The following is a 27,839-nucleotide window of genomic DNA, read 5'->3' as shown; positions in this document are numbered from 1 at the left end:
CTTCTTTATTTCTCTAATATTTTATCTTGTGCAATGGTGTGGGTGTTTTTTCCTCCGCAGGAGCGTACATAGAGCAATAGGCGTCAGCTTGTTCTGGAGGAGCCGGCCCTGGTGCCCGTCTCCCTTGCAAACAAAGCTGCAGCAGAAAGAGCCGACACCTGATCAGACGTGGAAACCTGTTTTCTAATTAATTCCTGACGCTTCTCACGCTGCTGTATAACTTTATAAGGAGCTCAGAGAGATACTGTTCCCTTGGTCCGGGAGCCTTGGTTACTGCACGCCTTATCCTGCCGCATCTCGGCAGGCCTAGATTTCTTCGGTTACTTGTCCCTTCCCTGCAGAAAGGTATATTTTTAAAAGCGCTTGTTGTGTTGTGAGGGGTTTTGTACGCTGCAGACAAGGGACCTGGCCGATGGTGGGCGAGAGTGGGATCATTTCTTGGTGCCAGACCCGCCAGCGCTGCTTTGGCTCCAGCCTTTGGACGAGCGGGGTGTGAGCAAACTGTTTTTAAGCGTCTATTCCTAATTGTCGGGCTCAGAATTGCGGCTGCAATTATGAGCTCGTGTGTAAAGCTGTGGTGGGTGTAGGAGGTGCCAGGTCCGGGTGGGTGCCCCAACTCCCTGTGGGAGCACGGCTGAGCTGGCGCCGGTCTTTGCTCAGGCTCTGCAGGAGGATGCTCCTCTCGCCAGGCTGTAAAAGCCCTATGGAACAGGTATTTGAGGCCAACGGAACCTTTCTGCTGACCCAGACGTCATTGCATCCAGCCCCAGAGGAAAACCGAGCAAGGTGAAGCATCTCCTCCTCATGGGAATTTCTGGTTTCCACATGTTTTTGAAGTCAACAAGGCTTTACGCTTAAATATAGAAGCAATCAAGGGGAGCGTTGAGGGTGTAATCACTGAGATAACTGCACATTTTTCAGCTTGGGGCTTCTACCGGCGATCCCTGTGTGCCAATGCCGGGCTGGAGCAGGAGCTGTGCCTGTGCCGTGAGCATCCCTGCATGGGACCGTCTCGGCCACCGGCTGCTGGCAGGACTCTCCCAGCCGATGGCCAGGCACCCCTAACCGGGGGAGCTTTGTGTGTGGGCACCCCTTCCTGGCCTTCTCTTGGCCCACTTCATCTGCGGGAGTAGGTGTAGCCCCCATGTATTAGGGAGTGCAGAATCCATGGGCAAAGCTTTCCGTTGATGTAACAGTATGTGTGTGTGTGTGTATGTGTATATATATATACACATTTTATATATATGTAATCATAGAATTGTCTAGGTTGGAAGGGACCTTTAAGATCATCAAGTCCAACTGTTAACCCAACGCTGCCAAAACCACCACTCCTCAAAAATTCTACGAGAAGCTACTGAAGGGGAAGGTTCTCGGGTCCATGTGGAGGTGGCAGGTGTTGGGGTGAACAGGCGGCCGATGGGGAGCCTCGCCGGCTTCTAGCTCCTGTGGCCCCTGCCCAGGATTAGGATAATCATTGCAACCAGCAATTTTATCGGCTAATCTTGCTGTCTAATGTTTATAGTGCTGCTTTGCTCCATAATACAGTCTCGCTTTTTAGAGTTCTTTTTTAAATGTCTGTCTTGCATCGGTAGTTTGAGATACTACACCTAGTGCATGTGTTACTTAAAAAGAGAACAGAAATGCCATTTTTCTTTAGTTAGAATCCAGCATGGATTTAAGCACATAAATGGTTTTACAGCCAGTGACTTGTGACATAATTAGACGTTATGGAAATTAAATCAGTCTTTCAGTGCCAAAATGTGTATCTGTTGGTGAATATGTTGGTGACGATCATAGATGTTGTCGAGTAATTTGTGTTTGATCTACAATATTCTTGGAAAGGCCATCATTCCCTACAAGAAACTTGGCCTGACTTAATTTTTCATGAGGTCTCAATTACATATAAAACAGAAATTAAATAAAATAGTGCTGCAGAAAGCAATCTGGAATTCCTCTCATCAGACATGTTCTCATGGATCCTTTGGACCAGTAAGATTTTTGAATTTTCAGTCCGTTTGCCTCTCTGGAGGCTAACTTGCCAGTTAGCCTCTTCTGTTGGCTTTAGGAAGTAAACTTCTATCATACTTTATTCTAGGTTGATTTAATTTATTTCTTTTCAGGTTTTCAGTGATCCATAATATGTTTCAAATCAACATTTCTTACTACAGCTTGACTTACTGTCTGGTTCTGGGGTTTTGTTGTGTCTTTGTTTTCAAATAACGGTGTGGGCCACGTTTTCTGGCCTGGTTGTGCTCTCAGCTATAGATCTTGCTTAGAGAGGTCTTTGCTAGGAAAGAAGTGTAATGAAATATAATGATGCTGGCCTGGTGCTTCAGTTGGAAAGAAAAACTCTGCAAAGTTGCAGTTCAAATGTTCTAAAGAAAATTGGTTTAGGTAATCTTAAATATTCATTGGTATTTGTTGTGGTAAAAATATAGCAACGTTGTGGCTATGATGGTGGAGTGTCTTTGCTAGAAGCCTATTTTCTCCCAAGGCTGGAGGAAGAGTTGTCTTCTCAGGCTCGTTATTTATAGCCGTATATTCTACTGTCAGCATTGGGAGTAATTGTCAGAAAAGGGTCAATTTTAGAGAAATTAGTAGATGAAGAGCAGTGTATTTTCAAGTCAGATCAACATTTCACCGATCAGACATGGATTCCTCAACAAGTTGGGGGTAGGACCAAGAGTGGAGATCAGGTCTAATGAAAACCAGTAAATCATGGTCTTCCAGCAGTGAAAATGTCAGCGGTGACATAATGAAAGCTATATATCGTGGCCTGTGGAATGCCAGATGATTCATGTGTGAAAATTAAGCAACTGGTTAAATCAGGGGGGCACATTTTGAAAACTGCATCTGCTTTTAGCGTGTTCTGTAGGTGAGTGTTTGAGGCAGATGAGTTGGAGCACGATTTTGAGGTATTCTTCAGCTATGTTGAAGATAACATCTCTTAGCTGGCAGACACTTGAATTACTGATGATACTCCATAAACACTCTGTACCTTGGGAAAGTGGACTTTCTAATGCCAAGATGATGAGGCATTTGGATCTAGCAAAAGGCAGAGCAGATGAAGAGATAAAGGAAGGAGCAGAGAGGTCTGCAGTGAAGCTTGATCTCCAGGAGGTGAGAGGTTTGATGGAGCAGATTGAAGATGGGGCAGGAGGAGGTCTGCCTTAGCTTCCCATTACTGATAATCAAATATGTTCTTTTATGTCATATGTAACACTTGCCGTCTAGTGAACTGATGATGGTAAAGCACCCCAACTGGATGAAATGGGCACTGGCAGAGGTGACAGTGCGTCAGGAGGTGGGTGGAAGGTGTTAAGGCAAATGCACGAGACATCAGGGAGTGGGGCTGGTTACAGCTGACGGCAAAGGGGGGATGAGGGTGTCAAAACCCTGCACGGGAGCCTGCCTCAGCTGGCCGTATCGGAGGCACAAGGCTGAAGGGGTGTCAGCTCCTACATTGCAGAGATCTTCCAGGATGGAGGGAGAAGGGCAGGTTGGATGGGACTTTGAGCAACCAGGTCTAGTGGGACGTGTCCCTGCCCATGGCAGGGGGGTTGGAGCTAGATGATCCTTAAGGTCTCTTCCAACCCAAACCATTAAAAAAAATATAAAGCTTACTAATACCAAGTAGGGGTTATGTTTTAAATCGTGTACTGGCGATTGGTAAAGTTGCCAAGCAATGCATACCGACCCAGTGTGACCAGCTGCAAAATGATCTATGGAAGCGTGTGCTCCAACGTACCCCAGGGGAGAGAGCCAAGCAAGACCCAGACGCAGGAGGGCAGACCCATCAGCTTCTGCCTTTTCCTCATTTTCTTATGGGATGTGGTAAAATTGTTCAATGAATGTGGTTTTCTCTCCACCCTGGACAACCCAATCTCTTCACACCCCAGCTGCCGTTCTTTTTCTTTGCTGATCTTGGGCAACGTCCACCCCAATGTCCTGGCTCCCAGGCTCCTGCTTTAGTGTGCTTCGCTCTCCTGATTTGTGTTTGTTCTGGTTTTATTACCAGAACCAGGGTTTACCGGTTATGATGGGCACCAGGTGGTGATCCTGTGACTCCCAGGATCTAGCCCACAGAGGCTTCATGTAAGGTCCCCAAGTCATCTTTCTGTCCCCTCTTCGTCCTCGCCATTTTTTAGGTAGCTTTATTCATGCATGCATTGCTTCTGCCCTGAGATGAAACAAACGTGTGAATATCATTTTATTATTTTCAAAAAATATCAGCCAGACAGACATCATCGTTTCAGGGAGAATCATATTTTCTATCCTGGTGCACTGCTGTTATTTGAAGCTAATCATGAATCCACACAGTAAATAACCCATGAGCTCCAGCTCGTTATTTCTGGTTGGTTAAAGTAACAATTGGGGAAGAAAAAAATAAACAAACAAACAAAAAATCCCCAAACAACAGCAAAGCCAACAAAAGACATCTTTTCTGACATTGCTTACAAATGACTAGGTCTGTTTCGGTGAGAAATCCAGGAGAAAAGGCGCCTGGTTTTGTGCTTGCGGTGATTCTAGTGCAGCGGTGTTTACCTCTGTGCCGTAGCTTGGTTTACTGTCGTTAAAAAAGGAAAAAAATATAAATATATGCATTAGCTTTATAAGATGTTAGCAGATAATTAATGATCAGGGGAATGTTTTCCTGCTTAACTGTGTCATGTGACAGCAGTATTTTTGATGAGAACGTTGCATCATGCTCGCATCCTCGCTTGTGCGATTTGCACACAGTGAAATGGAGGAGTGAGGGACGGTGATTAGCTTTAAGGGAGATGTAGGGAGGGTACAGAGCTTGTGTGGAAACCAAATGAAAAACTAAATGCACAAGGAAGCTGGTACAAGAGGGAATGAATAGGTCTGCTTTAGTCCCGGAGTTTTCTGCCGACAGTTAATTCACTTTATAAGCAGTTGCCTCCCAGCTGAGCTCTGAACAACGAAGTGGTTCAGATCTCTGCAGCTTCAGAAAGATGAATTCAAAGCGTTAATTTATCTTGCGTTACGAGTAGCGTATACCAAGGCACAGCAGACTGTACCGCTCCGGCAGACTGTGTTTGAGTCCGGTTGTGGGGCAAGTCCACCCGTGCCTTGTGCTGGCATTAACCAGGGTGGGCGACTGTTGCAGAGGAAGCCAAGGGCACACGACGTTCTGTAGGAAGGCACGTATTTACTGCTGCGCAGCTTCCCAGCCCCCGTACGTGCCGACAAGTACCAGGGAGCACACTGAGGTCTCCGTCTCAGAAACATCCACCTAAAACCACGGTGTGATGTTGGAAGCTTGACACTGTCACAGGAGTGGTGGCTAAAATGAGGACGGCATTTTATAGCTTCCCATCACGGTGGAGATGACAATTTTCTTTCAATAGGCGTTTTTTTTCACCAACAATTTAAAAAAATAAAGGAGTGAAATGGCTTTTTCTGGGAGGACAAGAGCCAAATAATTAATTGGCCATTGAATTCAAACAGCACTTGAAAGTCTTGTAAAGTTGTGGGGGGGAGGGGGTTGTTTGTTTTGGGTTGTGCTGGGCTTTGTTTTTCTGGAAAAGCTATTGAAAATCTGAGCGAATTAATGACGGTAGTGTTTGTTTACTCCATGGATTAACTAGACGGCATGGATTAACACTAATTGGTCAGTTCTAATTTGGGTTTCTTTTACATGACTTTAATGATACGCAGCTTTTCTAACGTTTATACCAAATAAGATATGCATAAAAATCAAAGGGAAGGCAGTGGAATAACTTTGAGTAGAGCTTAATGAGAGAAGTATTTGAAGTTGAGTATCACATAATGTCAAATATGAAATCAGATTAATTTGGCTCTTTTAATGTACCTAATTATGGAAATTTCTGCAAAGGGAGATTTCCTACAAAGTCTGTCGTAGTCCTTGTGGAGCAAAGGGTGGCAGTACAAATAATACCACAGTGCAAATAGAAAGGTCTTATTTATTTTGGTGGCTGGACCAGGTTGTGGATGCCACCTCTAACTTGCCTAGAAGTGGATGCACACGAACATGAGCTACTTTCTTCTATCGTCAAGAGAAAAATGAGAACGAGATACTTATCCAAAGGACTGTTGTGCGACGTTAAGTTCGTTCTTCATTAAACGTTATGTCGGTGCCGAAAGCGCATAGCTGGGGACGGTCAGCCCATGCCCAATTATTTCCCTGAGGTTTAGCTGCCGACATCGGTGCGGCGTCTTCTGCAGCCCGGTTGGAGACGTGCTCTTTGGAAATGAGCAAAAGCAGCCGTTTTGTCCTCAAACGTGTCCCCTGCCTTTGTGGCTTGCTGGTATTTTTGATGCCTTGTGCCAACGGGAATTCAGGCGCGGGTTGGGAAATAAAAAATGGCATGAACTCCGGGTGAACTGCCAGGGGAACAGAGCCCTTCTGCAGCCTAATCTGTGCGGGTCCGGGGCTGGAACAATGCCGCCCGGTGTTCATTAACTACTGCATAAATATGTTAAATTGTTTGGGGAAAAAAACATGGCACTACAGCGTGAATGGGAAGCACGAGAGTTTATTAATATCTCGCCCATCGCAAGGAATAGTAACGGCCCAATCCTGTTTATGCTGATTTTGGTGAAAAAGGTCCTGTTTCTCTTCTGCGGGGGAAAAGCTCAAGTTTTGAATTAGTCCGTAACAATAAAATCTCGTTTCCCCAATACTGTGTTTTTGGGGCTGATCTCTGAACATCTACAAAGCTCGCTTTGGGTCGATGCCGAGCAGTCTGTGACTCGGTGCCTAATCTAGCATGTCAAATGTGCGGGGTGATGTCCGAGAAGAACTGTCACAAATCGCTCTGGAGAGCCGAGGGGGAAGGCATGGGCAGAGCCAGGACACAATGGTGCAGATTGATGTATGGTTTTATTAAAGCACAGTTTGTTGCATGACGGACAAGCGTTTCGGCTCGCTCTTTAACGTCTTCTGGGGTGTTTAATACAAGAAGTTTCTTGTTGTCAATAGTTTTGGGACAAAAGGCTGAACGTAGCCTTGCAGGAAAGTGAAAAAAAATAAGTATTTTCATTTGAAGATGCCCTTTTCACCAATTAGATTTTGAGATGTCACTAAGATGTTTTTTTTTTAATTTGTCCCAAGCATGCTTGGTTAATTGGGTAGAACTCATTTTTGTAATCAGAAGGGTCTGGTGCTTTGGTCTCCCCCCAATTATTCTGTGTAACAGTCTCCTTTCACAGCCAGAGCCGTAATCCTGCCCATTTCAAAACGACGGGTTTGTTTGGAGACCTATTTTCCACAAAATCCTACCAACCCTCTCGCAATTTTTTTTACAACTGGAAATGTTTGTTGGTGTAGCATAAATAAGACTGTTGTGTGAGTTTACCCAGGACTGACCTGGGGCTAAGCAGGCGTTCCTTTGAGCCTTTAAAAATTCGGAGTTTGTGCTGATGATCTTCCTGGACTCTAGACTGTCCCAATTTTCTAGAAAATGTAACCCCAAAAGCTCAGCAGTATCATCTCATTCTTTTAAAACCCCTGAGTATATATATCTGCTAGCCTGGTACATGGGCCAGAAAACTATTTTATTGAAGAGTTTCATGTCTTGGTTGCAATTAGATCATTTGCCGGCTGTCTCTTTGTAAGCATGGGATGCGTCCTCCTGTTGTATTTTATCTCACTCCTCTCATTGGCATCTCTTACTCTTGGCTACGTTTTATTTGGTAATGTGCTGCGCATTTTTGCCCTTTTTCCTAGCAGATGCATTGCATGGTCGCACCATAAGTGCTTCCCCGTGTTTTAACTCTTGTTTATTGGGTTAAATGCCCTTGCTTATTGGGAATGCTCTTGCTTCTTGGGTTAAATATAAGTAGGAAAGATGGTCCGGGATGATCCCAATTGCTGTCGCCACACCGAACCTCACCCAAATTTAACTTACTGCATTGGCTCGGGACCTCGTTTTACCTTTCCCTAGGAGAGCACCACCACCCTGCCCGCTGCCAGCACCGTTTCACAGTGTCACCAACCCTGGACTGGCTGTGGCGGCCTCCCTGCCCCGAAACACCCTTCCCGGGGCCGGCTGCTCGGAGCCTTGCACCTCCTTTTTTAAATGAGACTTTCCCGGGCAGCAAAAGGAGCCGTACGCAACGCGTGGTCCACACAAACGGCATCCCAGCCTTGGAGAGAGGAGCCCTTTCAGTGGCCCCCAGTGAACTTCAGCGTTTTTTTAGGAAATAATTTACACCCCCCGCTTCCCCTTTGCAGAGGGGCCTGGCCGCTGGAGCTCGAGAAATGGTTTTTTGCTTCTTATTAGCAGGAAAATCCCAGGATTTCTGCGCTCACCCATGGTTTCCTTATCCTCCGTCTGCGTGGAGCCGGGCTGTCTGGGGGCTCCCCGCGCATTGGGGTCAGCCCATGTGCCGTGGGACAGGGCAGGGGCGAGCGCCGGCTTCCAGACTTCCCCGACCGAACCGAATCCTGGTCTCGCACATCCCCTTGAGTTCAGGGCTCACTGCCCCTGCTGCCTCTAGGGCATGCCATGCCAAAACCTGGGGGATAGGTCTTGAAATGATTTGTTAGGTCATCCATGTCCGTCTTGCCGCTAGTTCAGCAGTGTTCAGTCTTAAATATTACTATGGAAATGAATTATGTCTGACTTTGAATATCTCGCCTTCTCAGTTTGACAATTAATTTGACCATTAATGTATTTTCTCATGTGAACATCATGGCCTGCCTGATTTTTAAGCTAACTTTTTTTTTTTCCCCTGTCATTTATGCCAAATTCTGAGTATCTGAAATACTCAAGCGAAATACATCTGTTTCATCTCTCCTCTGTTTTTTATCTGAAGCCAAACTATCCTCTGGGGATGCACGAATAGAAGTGGCATTTTACTACAACTCATTAAAAGATGAGGGGTTTATTTATGACCTAAGAAAAGTTAAGCTTTCGCTAGTTGGACTGAAAATATAAGTAACACGGGTTGAAAATAGAAGCAATGTGCTACTTCTAAAATAATTGTGAAATCACATCTTGTTAAAGACTAAATTGCATCCGAGGGAAGACGGTGCGAGAGGGAACATATTGTACCCCCCTTCGCTTCCCAGGACCTGGGCTTTTAGCTCAATGAACTACAGGCTTTGTAATTAGCAGCAAGGCGATTAGATCGTCCACATTTCTGGGAGTAATTTGTGCAGTAATTGTGTTTGATTGTTTAATTACTCTTGCTTACTGTAAATGAGGAGAGGTAGTGAACCCCTTTGCACGGGCACCTACAGGTTCCTTAGCCAGAAGTTTCATGTGCTTCACTACATCCCATATTATCAGGAGAATAACATAAATTTAACCATTCCTGAGGCCAAACTGCAAAGAAAATTCTCTAAATGGCAAATGGAAAGCAGCTGGATTTGAAGGCAATTCAAATGAATTCCCAGTTTTGTTCAAAATCTTTCTGACGTGTGTGGAAGGAACCAAAAGACAAGAAATAAACAGAATAGACCCCCCCCAAAAAAAAGAGGTAAAAAAAATTGAGCGAGGTGGAGGGGGAAGATTGTGAGTAGAGCTGGTGAAGTTGCAGATAGCCTCTGTGATTGCTGTCCGGGCTCCTGCACAGCCGGTAGGTGGGAAACCTTCCATTGCAATCCAGATTTGTCTTGGGACGGTGATGACGTGACACAGTTAGAGAGCTGGGGTTTAATTTTTGAAGCTGTAGAGAGATGCAAATGAATGCATGTATTGTAGATTCGGTAGTGGAAACTCCAACCTGCAGCTTTATCTGGACTGTGAGAAAGGCAGGAGGAAACGTAAAGAACAGGGAATTAACTCTTGCAATTGTTGGGAAAGTCACATTGGTGATGTCCACAAGGAGGAACGACTGTTGGGTAGACTTTGCATCCAGGAACAGACCTTCCAGCGTTGTCACACTGGTTGTAGCTCCTTTGATGTGGTTTATCACTCATGAATTATCATCATAACATAGTAGAACGATGGTCCAGCTGACCTTGCATGGTGGAATTTGCTAGAGCAAATTACTCGTGCTGTGATTTCTGCAGTTTCTCACAGATGTTGCTGCTTTGGCATGCTGTGCTTGATACTTTAGGGCTGATAAGTCTACTGCCTGCTGAGAGGGAGCTTTTGTTTGCTTTTACTATTTTATCTATCTGAAAGAAGTGTTGCTTTAGGGTGCTCTGAGATGGAGGTTCTTCCAAGTGAAGAGATAAGAGACAACATCTTCAAGATGAAGTGAGGTAGCAAGCTATAAAACTTGGAGATGTCGCCCAGAGAGTGAGAAGGAAGGTGGAGCCGAGATACCAGCAGAAGTTATCCCAAGCATCAGCCTCTGGTGAGACTGGGCAACCTCCGCCTGCATCAGACATACAGGGAGAGCAGGGCAATGCCTCGTCTCCCGTGGGAGGGAGGTGGAGGGCACTCAGTGCTGCAGCATGTGTTGTACTCGCACAAGGAGGAGGACCACAGAAATGCCTACAAACCAGGAATTCCTTCATGCCTGGCTTTGGCCAACTGGTTGTATGGGAAGATTTGGTGTCTGACTTGTTTTTTTTTCTCCTGAAATGCTGCAACATTTACTGCAGCCTGGCAGCCAGCAGCAGCCCAGCTCGTGGCCATCAGTGAAGACCAACGAGCAGGTATCTACTGAGCTTGCGAGAGGGACAGGAGGGACTAATACATCCTCACAAATAACTGCCTTCTCCAACAACGCATCTCCCCCAGAACCAGAGGTCTGACGTTCGGCAGCGCCTCTGCTCGAGGGCTCCCCGGTCCTTCCTTGGAGGATGGGGACCTTCCATTGTCCCCAGCGCTGGTGACAGCGAGGAGGAGGAGACGTCGCCGCCCTAATGAGACCTGACAGATGGGCAATTGGGCTGCTGCTTAGGGAATTTAATGGTTAATTTCCATAGCGCCGTGTGGGGGCAAAGGGCAGGAAGAAGTAATCCTGCTGCAGAGCGGGGATGGGGATGCCTTTCCGTCTGAAAGGTGCTGGTGAAGCTGGAAAGATTGAGTTAACTAGGATTTCTGTGTCAGCGCCCAAGACCTTTTATAAACAGACTGCATGAGCTAAATACCATGTGACTATTTCCCCGAACTGCAATCCCGTATCGAATTCAGAGTCGGGCCATGCCATTTCCTATTAGGTTGGTGCGTGCACTCTGCTCTGCGCGAGCAGAGGTTCAGCCCTGCCGTAGCCGATACGTCGGCGAAAGCTGCTCCAAAAAATATTTTTGTACAACGATTGGCGGTTTTGGCTGGAAGCCATGAGCTGGAAGGGGCTTGTGAGCAAAATAAAAAGTCTTCCTGCCCTTGATGAAGCTTCTTAGGGCTTATAGACCTCATGAAGAGAAGCCATGTTTGCAGAAAAATATAGTTTGGGATGATTTGGGGGGAAAATAGTGAACTGAAAACAACTTCCTGTCAAATGTCTGCAGGTTTTAAGACAGTGTGTCCATATATATATATATATATTTATCCCCTTCCTTTAAAAACAAAAAAGTAATTACATTTTCTTTTTGTGTGTGGGTGTGCTGAGCAGTAATTATTGAATATGTCTGATGTTATTCAAAGTAGGTTTTGATATTCCACTCTCTGTGAAATACCAGTATTGCCGTAAATCTCAACGAATATTTTCTCCATTGGATGTAGTATACTTGTACATTTAGTTTTGCCTTCTGCGAAAGATAGAACTATGTGTACCCATGTGTACGTACTCAAAATATTTGTGAAATACTGAGTATTCAAGTTTCTGACAGGAGGGACTCCTATCTATGCAGAAGTATCTATTTCTGTTCTAGCTACGCGTGTATGGGGTGGCCAGGTAGAACATGCTCGCTGTGAAGAGTGGTGACTCTGACGGTGGCGGGTGTTTTGCTCAATAAGGACTTTTTACTTCAGTAGCTGCCATAGTTCAAAACGGTGGCCAGGCTGGCCTTGCTCCGCTCGGCTCGGGGTTGTTTGGAACACAGAGGGGTTTAAAATTTTAATTCCTTGCCTGTAATTAAATCCCTTTCAAACCTATAAAATAGAGGTGGGGAAATGAATTCCATATATTCATTTGTGGTTCTTGCAACTCCTTAGAAGTGGTGCTGGCAATTCAGCTGCTGAATTACAAGAGGCACGATGTGAGTATTTTTGGTGCGCAGCTGGAGGATTTCTGCCGCCCTCGCAGGCAGGACTAACAGCCCCTTGTCTTCTGAATCTGACGACTCGGCAAGTACTAACAGCTAGGCACAGGCACTTGGAGATGGGCTGAATGAGCGCTTGGTCCCTAAAAGGGAGCGTGTACAATAGAGGGAAAATTCATGTCCTCAACGGGAAGACTTTGATCAGTACTGCAAAGGGCTTTTTGTGAACGTGCTGAGAAAACCCAAGAAATTATTTTCTTATTATACTTGGGAGGAATTCTTAGGGAGCTTAGGGACATGGTTTAGGGGTGGATTTGGCAGTGTTAGGTTTACGGTTGGACTTGATGATCTTAAGAGTCTTTTCCAACCTAAAACATAGAATCACAGAATGGTTTGGGTTGGAAGGGACTTTCAGGACCATCCAGTTCCACCCCCTGCCCTGGGCAGGGACACCTCCCACCAGCCCAGGTTGCTCCAAGCCCCGTCCAACCTGGCCTTGAACATATAAATACGTGCCCTGAAAGTGAACTCTCCTGGAGGGGAACATGTCTACCCAGTGCCGTTGCTTGTGCAGCTGATGGCTCCTGTTGTCCTCGACTCAGGACCATCAGGACAGGGTTGGCATTTGGCCAGCTCAGCTCCAGGTCCGTGCGTGTTTAGCCATGAGAACTCAAAAACGTGAATAGTCCTGAATCCACGCGGATGCCCCGCTCCCTGGCCGAGGTGGGCTCCAACTGGCTTTGCTGGGGCTCCTCCTCCAGACCCCACAGAGAGCTGCTGGTCGCATTTCTTTCATCTTTCCCGTGGCTGGGAGAGGCTTGTTTTATTTCCTTTCTGCTTCTAATCAGGATTTGATTTTCCCCTGGTTGCATTCGTGGACTAAACTCAATGGAAATTGGCATTTTCCTCTTTGTAAGGTTAAAACAACAAAGCCTAACACACCACACTATGCGTTATCTGTCTCCCTCACTATTTTTATGGATTTCACAGTGTTTTAATTAAAAGGGGTGTTTTCAGATAAGAGCCAAGGATAATGACAGCCCCCCCCGGCCAGCCATCGCGCTGCTGGTCCTGTGTGGGTCTCCGCTGCAAGAAAAACATTTGGAGCCAGGGGTGGAAGGTTACATCCTCGCCCCTGGAACATCTTTCCTGAGTAAAACAACAAAAATGATTTATTAAACAATGGGTACCACGCTTTCAAAGTTGCTTAGGGAAATATCTGGGCATCGCTGATTTTTTTGGTCAGTCTGGGTGGAAAAAACACCCCAACCCTGTGTGTGCTGGAGGGACGCCAGCGGCCGGGGGAAGCCGGCGGCTCCTGCCTGCCTCGGCAGCCGCGTCCTCTCGGGGCTTTCCTGTCCCGCTCGGTTTTGACGCGTGTTTTCATCATTTTTTACGGAATTGTAATAATATGAGCTGTGTATTTAATGATGCGTTAGCGTTGTCTGTTGCTGGAGATTGCTCCTGAAAGCTGCTGATTTTGGGACGGCTTCACAGGTGGTGCCACAGTGGGTATTTGTTTCTGCTTCAATTCTGCTTAGTTCCCTTCGTTTGGGGACATGGGGAAAACACCCTGCACTTGTTGTCAACAGCGTCACAGAGGAATAAGACCCTTTGGAGCACGGATGAGGAAAATGCAACAGTCACTCTGTTATTAACAGCAGCCAGGTGAAGGCAGGGACAACCTGCAGCTCCTCGCCTTTCCTGAGATACGTGGAAAGTAACGTGGAGCTTCTGGTTGGGCGAGAAGGTGCATTTTTGAAGGGTGTGAGCCTGTGTTGGAGTGTGGGAGTGGGAGACCCATCGCTGCTCCCCCGGACATCCCGATGGGTCTCCATCTACCCCGTTTCCTTTCTTCCCAGTTCAATTCTCCAATTTTCCAATATTCTCTAAAAGAAGAAATTAAATCCTGTCGCAGTGCAGTCTCCGATGACTTTATCAACGTCCTACTCAGGTTTTTGCAAACCAGTCGCTGACCGGTGAAATTGTAAACAGCGATGAACCCAACGACCCTTCCCCTCGGCTCCCATTTGGCCGGGAAAGGGTTTGCCCGGCGGTGCCAGGGATGTCACTGAGCCCACACCAAAGTCACCACACGGCTGCCTGTCCCCGCGGGAGGGCAGCCGAAGGTTCATGGGACCGTCGTGGTTTTGGCGAGGTTGGGTTGCTGGGGGCGGAGGTGGTGGCTGGGCTGCTGGTGGGTTTCCTCTGCTCACCCCTGTTTCTCTGCCGTCTCCCAGGTGAGGTTCTTCGGCCGCCGCATGAGTACGTCCTCGCCGGGCGATGGCCTCGCAGCCCGCGCCGGCCTGGGTGCTGCTGCTCTGCCTGCTGGCCACCCGCCCGCCGGCCACCCAGCCCCGCGACTTCACCGTCAAGGACATCGTCTACCTCCACCCTTCCAGTAAGCCACCTTTGCGCGGGGGTAAGGACGGGGGCGAACGGGGGCGTTAAGGGGGTTGAGTTGAGCAAAGATTAAAGAAATATTCCCGGTACTCACGATGTAAAAACAGAGCGTTGCTTCCCAAAAGGGATTAAAGGACAGCAAGGGCTACAGAAAGGCAGTTGCTGAGCGTGTCAGGGGTGTTTTGTTCTCTGTTTTCTGCTCCGCAACAATCTCTCTGGCCGTAAGACCAAGCCCCACGGCCGCGCCGTTTGCCCGAGCACATCGATAGCTCCGAGCAAGGGCCAAACGCGGCCATTTGCAGCTGCGGCACCAACCAGCCGCTCCTGACGTTATTTCAGTAGCGCCCTGAGGCAACTCTATAGCAAAGTTATGCACCTTCAGCTCTTTTATGGAATCCCCTTTCACCGGCCTGTTCACTTTATCAGTTACAAATTCTAGGCGGAGAGAGCTGTGCCTGCCATCTGCTCCCAGGGAAAACTCTCCGCCTTCCCAAATTTGGCTGAAAAATTTATATTCATTACGAGCAAGATGGAATTCCTGTTTTATGCTGTAACCATGATCTGATAGTGCCCCGGGGTGGATTTATTAGCGCTGTCGTGTCATCCCACCCCAAGCTGTTCCTCGAGGGCAGCCCCAGCCCCTCCAGAGACGCCCCCAGGCGACTCGTTGGTCCTTACCCAGAGGAGCCTGGGGAGACAAGCTGTCAATGCCTCTTGCTTCACCTCTCCTACCCGACGGGGTCTGGCCCAGAACCAGTGGGCGAGGGGAGGAGGTGGAGGGCAGGGAGGGGTGAGACGTGGCCCGTGAGGCTGTGGAGGTTTGGCTTACTTTGCCCCATGGAGATAAACGTGACCCATTTGGCTTCTGAGAAGGTGGCAGCATCTTGAAGATGTATTGAATGTGCTACAGAAGCCCTGCCAGGAGACCACTTAAGAAGCTACGCTCTTCGTTTGGCGAGATAAATTAGGATGGAGTCTGCTGTTAAAATCTGGAGGTTCAGCAAATTGATTTTTCTTTCCTTTGGGGACATCGGCCTGCCTTCAAAAGGGGTAGCTCCTTTCCTTGGTGGGACAGAATCCAGAAGTATTTTAGTCCATCTGATATTTTGTTATCAGCGGTGATAAAGTAGCAGTATTGGATGCGAGCTCTGATATCAAGCGAATAAGGACTCCTTGCTCGCATTAACTCCCTTTGAAGTCGGCAGTGGGAGCTTTTGTTCGGCAAACGCGGCCGAACTGAGTCCTTATTGTATCTGTACGCGCCTTTCCCACATTGCTATCGGTGATAGGATTTTTACAAATCAGGCCCAACTTGACGAGGTTGACAGGTATACTTGTAGACAGATATGTCTTAAAGAGAACAAGTGCTGCTGTGTGCCTCTGAAAAGCGTAGTAGAACCGGATTAATTGGCTCATTTTAACTGAATGCTGTCTGTTCCTTTCAGCCACACCGTATCCTCACGGATTTAAATGCTTCACCTGCGAAAAGGCAGCAGATAATTATGAATGCAACCGATGGGCTCCGGATGTCTATTGTCCAAGAGGTAACCAGCCGCATTCTGGTGTTTAATTTAAACCCACCTTACGACAACCGCTCGCTGTCCCCACCGCGGGGACAGCACTGAGCCCCCTTTATTCCTTAGGCGTACGCGGGTGCCGGCGATTGCTGCTCCCGCGTGTAAGCCTCCTCGACAAGAGAGATGTGTAAGCGATACGAGTAATCCTTTAAGCTTTTCTGTCTCTTGGCAGTGGGTGAAGTTTAGGACTTTCATCTGTTCCCCATACTCCTCTAGCTCAGCGGGAAATTAAATCAGGCTGACGCCTATTTAAGGGTTGTATTTCTCTTCCTGGTGAGTACGGGACCGGTTCTCGCTTTGTTGGGTTCCCTCCCCCGGGGCACAAGCCCACGCTTCAGGGCGGCTGAGCCTGCCTCCTTTTTGGTTGGCATCAAGGTATTTTCAGTATTTTGGGCTCATAACCCCCATCGGAGTCTGAAGTTGGGAACAGCTCAGAAAGGGCTTTAGATACAGGCACCCAAATATCAGATCCAGGTATCGGCGAGATCCGCAGACCTCCCCCTCCCCGACCGCTTCTCTTTTTGAGACGCTCACAAGTGTTAAGATGTCCACGGCCCCTGACGAAGCCCTGGACATGGGCTGGATGTGGACTGGGTCCTCACCGATGTGGCAACCACGTGTAGGCAGGTGGCAGCCGCCGTGGCAGTGGGGCAGAGGGATGCTGCTGGGGTGGTGGGATGCTGTCGGGGCTGCCGGGGCAGAGGGATGCTGCCGGGGCTCACCCCTCCCCTGGTGCTTTCTGTAGGCTCAGCAGCGCTTGTGCAGCATCTATCCGGAATGTCTGTGGTCTGTTGTGGGACATTACAAGTGCCCTCAGAAAATATTTATCTTGGAAAGAGAAAGACCATAACCTGCACCGCAGCGATGGACCAGCTGTGTGTGCAGCCTGTGTCAGAGCGTGTTATCTGTCCGAGAATGTATTTGCTTTGAGCTCAAATCAGCACAACATCAACAATGATAAAAGAGATCAGTCTGGCTGGCACCAGATGAGACCGATGTTCACGGACGCTCCCTGTTTTGACAGGAGTAGGTGATATTTAAATGACTAAGGGCGGTGTTACCTGCACATCGCGGAGCGAGGGGTGACCTCACCGTCTGCCCTTAGCAACAGCCAGCAGAAACGGCTTGCCCGAAAAAGATGTGCCCGTCTGGAAAGCGAAGTTAGTACTTAGTGGCTGTTTAGGGGAGGGGGAAGCCACGCTTTGGTGTGTCTGTGTTCCCCAAGACTGCAGCTGCGAGTCACGGTCACCAGCCCTCCTGCCGCTGGTACAAGCGCCCACGTCCATGAAGTCAGGATGGGGTTTTAGCCGTGAGAAGGGGCCAGCCGCAAATCCGAGTCTACCTTTGAACTTCAGCACAGCAGACTTCTTATCTCCTTAAACTGGAGGGATCCGATAACGTTTCACTCGAGGCAGGACTCGTTAGTGCCCAGACTGCCCCGAAATGGTGTTGCCTTGGGCTGGAGCACAGCTCTGCTGGTGGCACAGACCCCCAGCCCCCCGCTGCCCCCGGGAAGGAGCGACTGCGGAGTCGCTGTGCGTCGGAGGAGCAGGGAACTGGGAAAGGGGACGGGCGCTGGGGCTCAAGTGCTCCGTCCTCCTTCTGTTGCAGTGGAAGCAAAGCTGATAAAGTCGTGTCTCCCCAACCTTTTGTTAAGCCAGCTTTTTCTCTCTGTTGCTTTAACGTTCAAATGTGATTCTGCGTTCGGGTAAGGAAGCCGCAGAAATGCAGCCTCAGGTTTGAGGCCTGACCCGGGGCGTGCTCTGGGGGCTGGGGTTATCTGCTCGGGGACTTCCCTTATCTCCGGGAGGCAGAGGGGTGTGCTCGTGGCGCCGCCCCCCTCGCTGGGGTGATCCGAATCCGAGCCCTTGCTGTTTTGCTTGGGTTAAATGGTGGGAGAAAACAAGAAAACTCCATACTGGTATTTGCTTTCTTTTTTTTTTTTTTTTCCTTTTTCTTTTTTTTTTCTTTTTTTTTTTTTTTAAGACAGAATGCTACTAAAATGCAAACCAAAATATGTTCATTAACTATAATGTAGGACTTAAAGGGAACCACATTTTGTGTACAACAAAATTCATTGTAATGGAGAGTGAAAACACGAATCCCTGTACTGAACAGAGGTTAGAAAAAGCATTTCCTAGAAGGCAGGCCTCCTGCTGTGCATTAACCTTGTTTTCTGTTATTTATTAGCTTCAGCTCAAGCAGAAACTGTGTTAGTGATCTAATTTGTATGGAAATACTGCACTCAAAATACTCCCAGTACTCTATTTTTGGACGGCCTGTGGGCGGGCTGATGTCTCGGTGGTGGCCACCACCACCACGGTGACGTTCCAGCCACTGCGGGTGGCACCCGAAGGCGCCATTAGAGGCTGCGGGTTGGGAAATGGGCTCTCAAAAGTCAACATGTGACTCTGGGTGCTTTAAAACCCCAGATTCAGTGTTTCCCTACCCAGTTTAAAACGGAGAGGACAACCTTCTCCTTCTGGAGACACGTGCCAGCCTTGCTGGGTCGCAATGTGCGGGGCTGGTTTGCTTGCCCCGAGCCTGGCTGGCTGTCTGCACCGTTGACTTCTGGTTTCAGTAGCTGGTTTCGTGCTCCCTTTAAGGGTGCAGGAGGGTGCCCAGGAGGTGGATCCCATGGGGAATGTGCGTTTCAGGCGCTGGGTGATGCTGCCATAGGTCAACAACGCTCCTGGCAGGTCGAGACCGCGGCTGTCCATTGTGTGCAGGTGTTTGGAGATCCCTCGTAGCTGAAGTGCGTCACACAGTCTTTGCATGACAGTTCCACCAGAGAACGGACAAATGCAAAAGACAGTGACGCTCCGGAACTGCAAAATTTAGGAAGCATTACTCCATGCTTTCTTGATAAGATGCCACCAAGAGCCATCCTTACCCTGTGGCCGTACAGCTTGCAGCCTGGCTTGGGACCACCGTGCTTGGAAGCATCAGCTTCTAAGTCTTATCTGAATCGCTCTAAATGTCTCTGTTATTTTTGGTAAAATTTTTATAGTGTTGGGTTCTTCTCTGTAGCCTGTGTTCTTCACGGGGTCAGTTTGGAGTCCCTCTTCCCTCCCTCCGTCCAGCAGCCTCCCCACCTGCAGCGCAGTTAACGACCCCCCCACGCTGATGTTCCCCACCTCCGCTTTGCTCTGGACTCTCCTGGTGCTCTCTGGCCCAATCCTTCTCATAGCGCCTGTCGCCATTGCGCTAATCCTGCTCTGAGAAGAGCGGCAGACCGGGATGGGGCGCAGAAGTTAATATTAATGTGAGTAGGTGGATTTTATTGCTTATTGTGGGCTTACTCCGCAGCTGCCGCCCTGCCTCGCAGCGATGGTAGCCGTCAGTGGTGGCTGTACGAGGAGAGGCGTGCTCGCTCCCTCTGAGCAGGGGAAAATACATATCTCCAAGATGACCGCACGATATTTTCTAAAAACACATGCGGAAGAAAGAATGAAACAGCCCGAAAAGAGTTATGGGGTGCTAGAAGCTTTATTTGTTCCATCTGGGGCCTGTCGGGGCGAGCTCCTCGGCACGGACAGAGCCATTGCAGGAGAAATAAAGCCACGGGTGCCCAGGTTTGCTGGGAAATGGCACTTCCAGGCAAGGTCCTGGGAGAAGCTCAAAGCCGCCGCGCAGAGAGTGGGGTAAAACTGCGAGAGCTTCACCCCCGGGGGCAGGAGAGCCTGGAAAAGCCATTAAGAGCCGCGCGTGGCAGCCCCGGCCGGTTTGAAGGAAGGCAGCACACCGAGGGTCTCCAGCCTCCCGAGATAAGTTACGGCTGTTTGCTGTGGATATCGCACTCGAGTTAAGAGCAGGTCAAAGATATGGCAGATGTCTGAGGGGGTTTATTGCCTCATGAAGAACGCGTTCGGTCGGCAATCTCGCTCGGCTGCTGCCGAATGCCTAAAACACGAGAAGTATGCGGGGCTTTGCCCGTTGGAGACAAGGGCTCAACGGGAATGTTCGCTTTAAATTAACTACACTCCCTTTTTTTTTCCCCGTATGAAAGCAACAATTTTATTAATAATAAGGCTGATTAATAAGAAGCAAGGTATAATTTAAAGAAGAAACACATAATGGCATGTTTCCTGCGTTGGAAACCCGGTGTTTTCATCTTGGAGTGCCAGGCGGGGAAACAGCACCTGCAGCTTCCCTCTGACAACTAAAGCATGAAATAAACCCAAATTCCTGTAAGCCTGAGGACAGCCACAGCGTTTGTCAGACGTTCTACTTCGAATTTTCTGTGCGTTTTGCAAGTGTCACCAGAGGAGTAGCTTAAAAAGAGGAGGAGGAGGAGGAGGGTTGTCCCCCTTGGGCATGAGGGAGCCCACAGGAGGAGCGTGCAGAAGACGCGATGGGAATACCGGGGCCACGGTCCCTTCCACGGTGCTTTTTCCAAAGACCGTGAAGCTGAGAAATACACAAATCATTGTTTTGCCGGTATTTTGGCATTATTTTATAGATGATAAAACTGAGGGACAGAGAAGGTGAAGGATCTTCTCTGGGCTGCGCAGGAGCCGCGGCAGAGCTGGGATGGGAGCGCTCGCGCGGGCCGCTAGGATACAGGGAAAGGCGTCTCCAATGTGTAACGTTTTAGGTAATTCTGCAGAATTAATGGTTGTGCATGAAGCTAGGGAAAAAACCCCAAACCTATACAAACAAAAAAAATTCAGGCATAAACAGGTATTGCAAAGGTTTTAATTTTTAAAGGCCATTCTTGTAAAACTAACGCCATAGGAGATTTTGGGTGTTTATTTGAACCTCCCTCTGTAACCCGATCATCCAACGTCCCGTGTTTCTTTGGCTGGAACGCAGAGACCCGCAGTCGGACGGGGAACAAACCTCCGTGTTCCAGTGTGCTTTGAAACCAGAGCTCGGGGGGTGTGTGGGGGGGTGTATTTAGTGACATTTATGTATTGCAATAAATACCTCAAAAGTCTCTTTTTTTTTTTTTTTTTTTAAATCCCGAGATTTGAAAAAAAAAATATCTAAGACCTCTATCCGGTTTCTTCCTATTTGTTAGACTCTCACAAAACTCAAAATGGACGGGTAAACACATTTTTCCATCTTTCTAGGTACGAGATACTGCTTTAGCCAACACATGATGAAAGTTACGGGCGAGAGCGTGTCCGTCACCAAACGCTGTGTGCCATTAGAGGATTGTCTGTCTACGGGATGCACATATGTAAAGCATGAAGAATACAAGGTAAAGGATAAAAATTGCTCTTCTTTTTTTTTCTTATATGAAAACCGGGCAGAATCCTTTTGGCCTCCGCTGGAAGTCTGACCGGTTCAGTGGGTAAATCAGCATCGTCAAAAAATCAAGTTTCTCTTCTTAACGAGCTCCAGCTCATTTCCATTTGTTACAGAAACAAAGGGATAACCTCTCCCAGAGCAAAAGAATAATCTCTTTAAACAACGCTCCTGCCAGCGGCTGCGGGGAGGGAACCGCTCCCTTCTCCCTTCGCCTGCGGATCTGCTCCGGGCTTGGTCCCCTCCGCTCTGCAGCGGACGCTCGCCCACCGACTGGTGGGTTTCTTACCGAAACGGGACGGGTAAAGCCCCGAAACCTTTGGAGCAAACGTTTGATGTGCGAATCCAACAGTTAATTTATAAATAAGATTTTTTTTTTTCTGAAGGTCAATAGTCGGCCTTTTTGGACTTCTCCAACGGTTAAAATGAAAGAGCTGGCTGAGCTGCCGGGCCCCCCGCAGCCCCATCGCGGGTTTGCAGAGAATTTTATGCTCTCCTGGCCTCGGGCGCGTTACTCCAGTTGCTCTGAACCCGTGTGCTCTGGCAGGACACTGTCACTGTCCCCTTCTTGCCCTCAGAAGCCAGATCTCCATGCCTTTGTGCCGGCACGGGGATTGTCTATCGCCCCCGTGCCTGCACGCTGGGTGACAGGCAATAAAAAAACCCTCTATGAATAAATTCTGGTTTGTTTGAGTCCTGACCCCTGAGCTCTACTTGAACCAAACAACAGTAGTTTTTGTCAGTTTACTTATTTGGGATAAAAAAAATACAATAACCTCTTCAAAATGGATGTGTCCTCCTTGTGCTAGCCAACAGTATGGCTCCTGCATGAGTGAAATTGTTCTCCAAGTAGAGGGATTTAAAAAACAAAGGGCAGGGGGGAAAGAAAGGAAAAAAGAAAGGGAAAAAAAAAAAAAAAAAGGCAGGAAAAAAACCCCCAGACTGGCCACTGTGCTCCTTTGCAAATGCCCTATTATTTTCCCTATGCCTTTATTCGGTGGCATGGGTATTTTTCCAATAACCAAGTTATAACCCGGTGTCTTTCAGATCTGCACCTCCTGCTGCGAAGGAAGCATCTGCAACTTGCCGCTGCCGAGGAACGCGACGGACGCCGTGTTCACCACCCTCTCCCCCCTCAACAAGACGCAGCGGCTCCCGCATCCCGCCCTGCTGACGACGGCCTGTCTCTGGCTGGGGCTGGTGTCCCAGCACTGGGTGACGCTGCCACGCGCGGCGGGCCCGGACAGCTGAGGTGGCCGAGGACATCTGCACCCACGTCCAGCCTCTCCCCGCCGAGCCTGCGCTTCGGAGTTCTTTGTAAGGCTGGTTTTCCTCCTGATTTTTTTGTTAGCGATGAACTAGCGAGCCTGGGATGTTGACGTATTTGAAGGGGGTAAAACCATCGTGTGGTTTCTCCACTTTGTTCTGAAGAAACTCATGCAAAACATTCCCAGAATCCACGGCTGAGACCGATACATAGACTTTTCTTAACGCCTGTCTTTTCTCCATGAAGAAATGTTATTTAAAAGTACTATATCACTGCCAGCTGCTATTATCACCACTTATGCATTTGAAACTTTCTTGTTATAATTCGTCACAGCACTAACGCCAGTGTCTCCTTAACCTGTTTTGAGACCATAAGGTAAATAATATAGAGGCAGTAGGTCTTTGCAGTCTCCCCACATGTCCTCCTCCCGGAGAGGGCAGGAGTTTGTAGCAGGGCAGCAGAAGCTGGAAGGGATGAGGACAAAGGAGCAGCTGGGACCAGGCCAGCATCGCGCCCAGATGCTTCCTCTGAGGTTCCACCAGCAGCACGAAGAGCCACCCCCACACCACCACCCACTGCGATGGGCAGAAAACCACTTTGGTATAGAAACCAAACAGGAAAAACTCTAAAAACTCTGGTCCTGAAGCGCAACTAGAGGGGAGGCGGGTGCGTGGTCCCTGACCCTCCCAAGAGGAGAACCAGTGGGTGTCCCGGTTGGGATGCTGGTGGCTCCCAAGCCAACAGGTTCCTGGTGTTTTGGGGCTTTACATATTTCCACATTTTGGCACCCACCATCCTACGGCACGAGAGAGAGTCGATCCTGAACAGCTTCTTTTATTTAATGCGCTCCCACGACGGAGGATGGACTGTTGCTCGCTACAGCTGCATTTTGGTGACCTGCGTTGCTTGTTTTGCTGGGAAATCATGTATGCAATATTTATTTTTGTACGTTGAGTAGGCTCTAAAGCGTTTAAAACATTCTTAAAACTGATATTGATAGGCAAAATGGTTGTTTTGCAAGTGGGTAAGCCTGTAATATATAAATTATCTCATATATATATATATATATAATGGTTTGCATCACTATTGAAAAAGCATCAGCTTTGTTTTGCAAGGTCAGTAATAAAGCAGGGTGTCCATGGACGGACTTGTTTTAAAGTTAAACCAAACTTTTTTATAATTTTTGTTTGGTTTTTTAAAAAAAAACAACAAACCACTGTAGTCGTAAATGGTTCTTTTATGAGTTAACTTTTGGCTAGTCACGCTCCAAGGTAACTTGTGCCTTATCAAGCTGCTCAGTGCTGTTTTGGCGAGTTACACAGTGAAAGGCAGGTGAAGGTGGCCCAGGCTGGAACCCAAATGCTTTGCAAACCCCTTCAGTGCTCTGTGAGGGTCCCAGCAAGCCCCCGTTTGGCACCATCTGTGTTGGATAACATTAAGAGCTGGGAAACTGCTGCTCTGAGCACGCAAGGTCCTGAGTTCTGTGTCCTTTGGAGTGAACTCCGGCCAGTTTTACTGGAGGCAAAGGATGAGGAGGACCTAAAGCACCGCTCGCTCACGATTTAGTCTCAGGTAACGTCTGTGGGGGAGGAAAGCCCGCTGGAAGCCTCGCTGTGCTTCACTGGGTGATGTTTTCTAAAATGTATATAATACTTCATTGTGAAAACTGAACTTCAAACACTGTTTCTTTCCTTTTTTTTTTTTTTAAACTTTTTATACGAAACTAGCATTTTTGAGGACAGACTAGCTGACCTCCCTCACAAACCTTGCGTTTTTGGTGTCCTTTCAGCTCGCCTGTGACTTGCTCGCAGAAGGCTGGTATTAAGAGGGTAGTTGCAATCTGTTATTTTCTGCACGCCAGACCTCTCGCTGGAGACCCTGAAAAAATGAACCCTGGCGTCTTTCTAAAGCCCATTCCCTCCTCTGCCTCTCACGGCAGCAGAGCTGTGCCAGGTACTCACCCTGTATGGGCTGCGGGACGATGAGGTGGAGGGTTATGGCTTCTCCAGCAGCAATTTAAGTATTTATTATTACTATTATCCTGTGAAATGGAAGAATTTAAGTCTGGAGGGACCTCGCTCAGCGGTTCAGCTTCTCTCCTGGGCTGGGGGTTAAACAGGTTTTCTGCGATGGCCGAGCATTTCGTCAACGCTGTGGTGTAGAAGCAGGCCCAGATTCAGGACACACGCTTGGAGAACCTGTGTTGGAAGCTTGGGAAGTCTGGGATTACTGAGGAACATCTTGTTTATCTGTTCAATCGAGGTGGGCTCGAGGTTTGGGCCATCCTGCACGTGGCCAGAGGTAGGACCTCGTGGGGAGCTCCTCACCATCTCCGGGCTCACACGCTGGTGGTGGCAGCTCAGCTGGAGGTTTTAAGGATTTATGTTTTTACTTTGGGCCATGCTGTTAAACACCTGTATTTAGGAGTCAATCAATAAGACACCTAACCAGCAGCAAGGAGCAGAAGTTACCTCCTGACACGAGCTGGCTGCCTTGGTTAATGGCTCACCGTCAGGTTTCTGCCTGTGTCTTCTGGCTTCTCTGTATGTCATCGCCCTCTATTTCCCATTTATTTTCCAGTTTCGTTGTTATTTAACAAGGCTAACCGGTGGTGTGTACCTCTGAGCTAGATATGTATAATCACATGGGCTGAGCTGCAGGAATGGCCGGATTTCCTCAGAAAATATTGGACTTTCAGGACCGCTCCCACCCCATGCAAGGTGTGGTACCCGCAGTGAGAGGACACGGGCTCCAGTGCTACCTGGCCCATCGTGTGCACTAACAGGCAGGACCTTCATCCTGTGTTTAGGTGGACCTCAGACAGACCAGAGACCTTTCTGGGTACCTGGTAGCGTGCTCTACCCACAAAGACCGGGATGCCACTGAGCAAGTTTAGTTACCGATGTTGCATTACGCCAAGCCGGTTACTTCTACTCCCTTTGTAGTTGGTGGAGGAAAACGTGGTGTTTCAGGGGCTGATTCATTGTATGCTGAGGTGGATGGTTAAATTATGTCTTCTCAGGCACACAATGGACATGCCTATAAAACACAGCTTGGCTGTGAGTACTACACCCCACCTGGGCTGTCTGTTTGCCAGCCACGTGGCTCTGCTGAGACCGGTGCTTTGGGAAAATACCTGAGCGGGAGCCACTCCTGAGCCCATCACCAGCTTCGCTCTGACCGTGATGCTGCTGCAGATGCTGAAAGTCCTGGTTCCTGTGCTGTGCCGGCCCCGCTCCCCTGCCACTGTGCCGCAGTTGTGCCCTTCAAAAGGGACCTGAGCCCTGTCCAACCGAGCTGCTACCTCCGGTACCAGGATTATGGACATTGAGCTCAAAAGAGCAAATGAAGGTGCCTGAGGGCAAGAGGGGAGCGGGCACAGCATCCCCCCGTGCCAGCAGGTCACTGTGCCCAGGCTGCCTGCAGAGCTGCTGGGGGCTTTTTAAAAGCACATAAATGCTGAGCTGCACCGTATTTATATATGCAATATTCCTTTTAAATCTCTAATTTTTTTAACTATTGTAAATGCTGTACATTTGTATAAATAAATATTTTAAATGTTCAGATGATGTGAGGTGTCTGATAACCATGTACAGTTGCCATCACCATCCCTGCTCTTCAGTGCCGTGCCACCCCCTGCACCTGGGACACTGCTCTCTGCTCCCCTGTCCCCTTTTCCTCTCTCTGGTGTCCTAACAGCAAAAAAAAAAAACCCAAACCACCCCAAAACCCCCAAATAACTGTATTTAGAGCATTTTGGTTTAACTCCCACTGTAGCTAATGAATCTTTCCCATCGTTTCCTCCTGTCGAGCTCCCATGATTATTTGTTGCAAATTGGTTTATATTGGGCATTTGAATAAAATAAGTCTGAGAAGGTTCCTGTTTAGTTTGTGACACCCAAGTCTTCCATTCCCTCGCCTGCTCTGGGGAAAGCTTTCCCTTTTTTTCCATAATTGTGCTGCCACACTTAGTCCCAGTGCGTCCTGGAGGGTTCAATGCAGTCATTTCTAATTTCCCTGAAACCTACACTTACTTGGATGGAAACAACTTCATTTAGCTAATGAAAGGTTTTGGACAAAGATATTTACGGGTAACATGAAGAAGGTACAACCCAAAGTTAAAAAAAAAAAAAAAGTTTAAAGAGATACATAAGTTAAAGACATAAGAAACTATAGCCGTATTATGGGATATTCTGACAATCTCTTTTCCCCTTACGCTACACGTATAGAAATGAATTTACTTGTTTCTCCTGCGTTCTGATAAAAACCTTTCTATCTCAGTGACCGCTTCAGCAGTGGGAAAGGCTGAGCCGAGGCTCCTCTGGCCAGGATACAGCAACGGCAAAAAATAATAAATTGATGTTTGCCAGGATATATGTAATAGCAGGAAAAGTGTGTTGGTGGGGAGTACAATGTGCAATTAATGCTTCGTGCCTCAAGCATCAGGAGAAGCCTTTAAGGGGGGGGGGATTAACATCAAGATGTTAACAGTTCTCTCTTAGTGATGAAAAAATCTGGTTGTACTTTAAATGGGAGCTTCATTAACAGTTTGCAAAATAGTTGCTTCTCCTCCCCTTAAACACCACTAGACGCAGCCTTCGCCTGCTTTTGTGGGCATCGAGCAGCCCAGCGTAGCTTTCAGCCACCCAGTTCATGCAAAACCCGCCTGGTACCTCTGCCCTGCAGCACCCAAAGCGATGCTGACCCTCCTGTTTGCAGTACCTGTAATCACCAACATTTTTTTTGAGACCTCCCGGGAACCTCTTCTCCATTGCCAGCCAGACTCCAGCACCATCCCCAAAAAAAAACCCCAATTTGGACTCACTGGCAGGGCAAAGCTTCTGAGAGCATTTTGACCCCCTTAAAAAGGCTCAAGCCACCAGCAAAGGCTATGCCTCAAGTGTCTCACTGACAACAGGAGGTTCCCATCTATTCCCTTTCCAAGCTGGGGAGAGGACCCTGCCTCACGACTTGCTCCTTCCACCAAGAAACTGCCAACAAATTGAACTCTGACTCTGGTAGGTGGTATCACCATACCTGTATGTAGCGAGCGAGAAAGGAAATAAAAAATATACTTAAAACATGCATATTATGCAATCAATGGCAAGCATAAGTTAACTCTCATGATCCATAGGTGCAAACCTTGGAAATGGCAGTGTCCGAAGTGGTATCAATTCAGAAATAAAAAAAAAAAACACAAACGAGATGGGAACCAGCCCTCTGAATCCTGAATGAAAGTCCTTGTATG

The 27,839-nt window shown here is 48.1% G+C and overlaps 1 protein-coding gene across 3 annotated transcripts in view; it reads left to right on the top strand.

Moving 5' to 3' along the window:
• LYPD6 (LY6/PLAUR domain containing 6) overlaps positions 1–26,116 on the top strand; it is a 38,659-nt gene extending 12,543 nt beyond the window's left edge. For all 3 annotated transcript variants that reach the window (XM_063342159.1, XM_063342157.1, XM_063342158.1), the window contains 4 exons: positions 14,332–14,492; positions 15,940–16,038; positions 21,147–21,277; positions 22,372–26,116. In XM_063342159.1, coding sequence (XP_063198229.1) covers positions 14,375–14,492; positions 15,940–16,038; positions 21,147–21,277; positions 22,372–22,575 — 552 coding nt within the window. In that variant the 5' untranslated portion in view covers positions 14,332–14,374 and the 3' untranslated portion in view covers positions 22,576–26,116. The remainder of the gene's footprint in view (positions 1–14,331; positions 14,493–15,939; positions 16,039–21,146; positions 21,278–22,371) is intronic.
• Positions 26,117–27,839: the final 1,723 nt, after the last annotated feature.

The sequence above is a fragment of the Chroicocephalus ridibundus genome, chromosome 7, assembly GCF_963924245.1.
Source record: "Chroicocephalus ridibundus chromosome 7, bChrRid1.1, whole genome shotgun sequence".
Taxonomy (NCBI): domain Eukaryota; kingdom Metazoa; phylum Chordata; class Aves; order Charadriiformes; family Laridae; genus Chroicocephalus; species Chroicocephalus ridibundus.
Note: the sequence above shows the minus strand (reverse complement) of the source record. Positions and strands in the feature narration are given on the sequence as shown.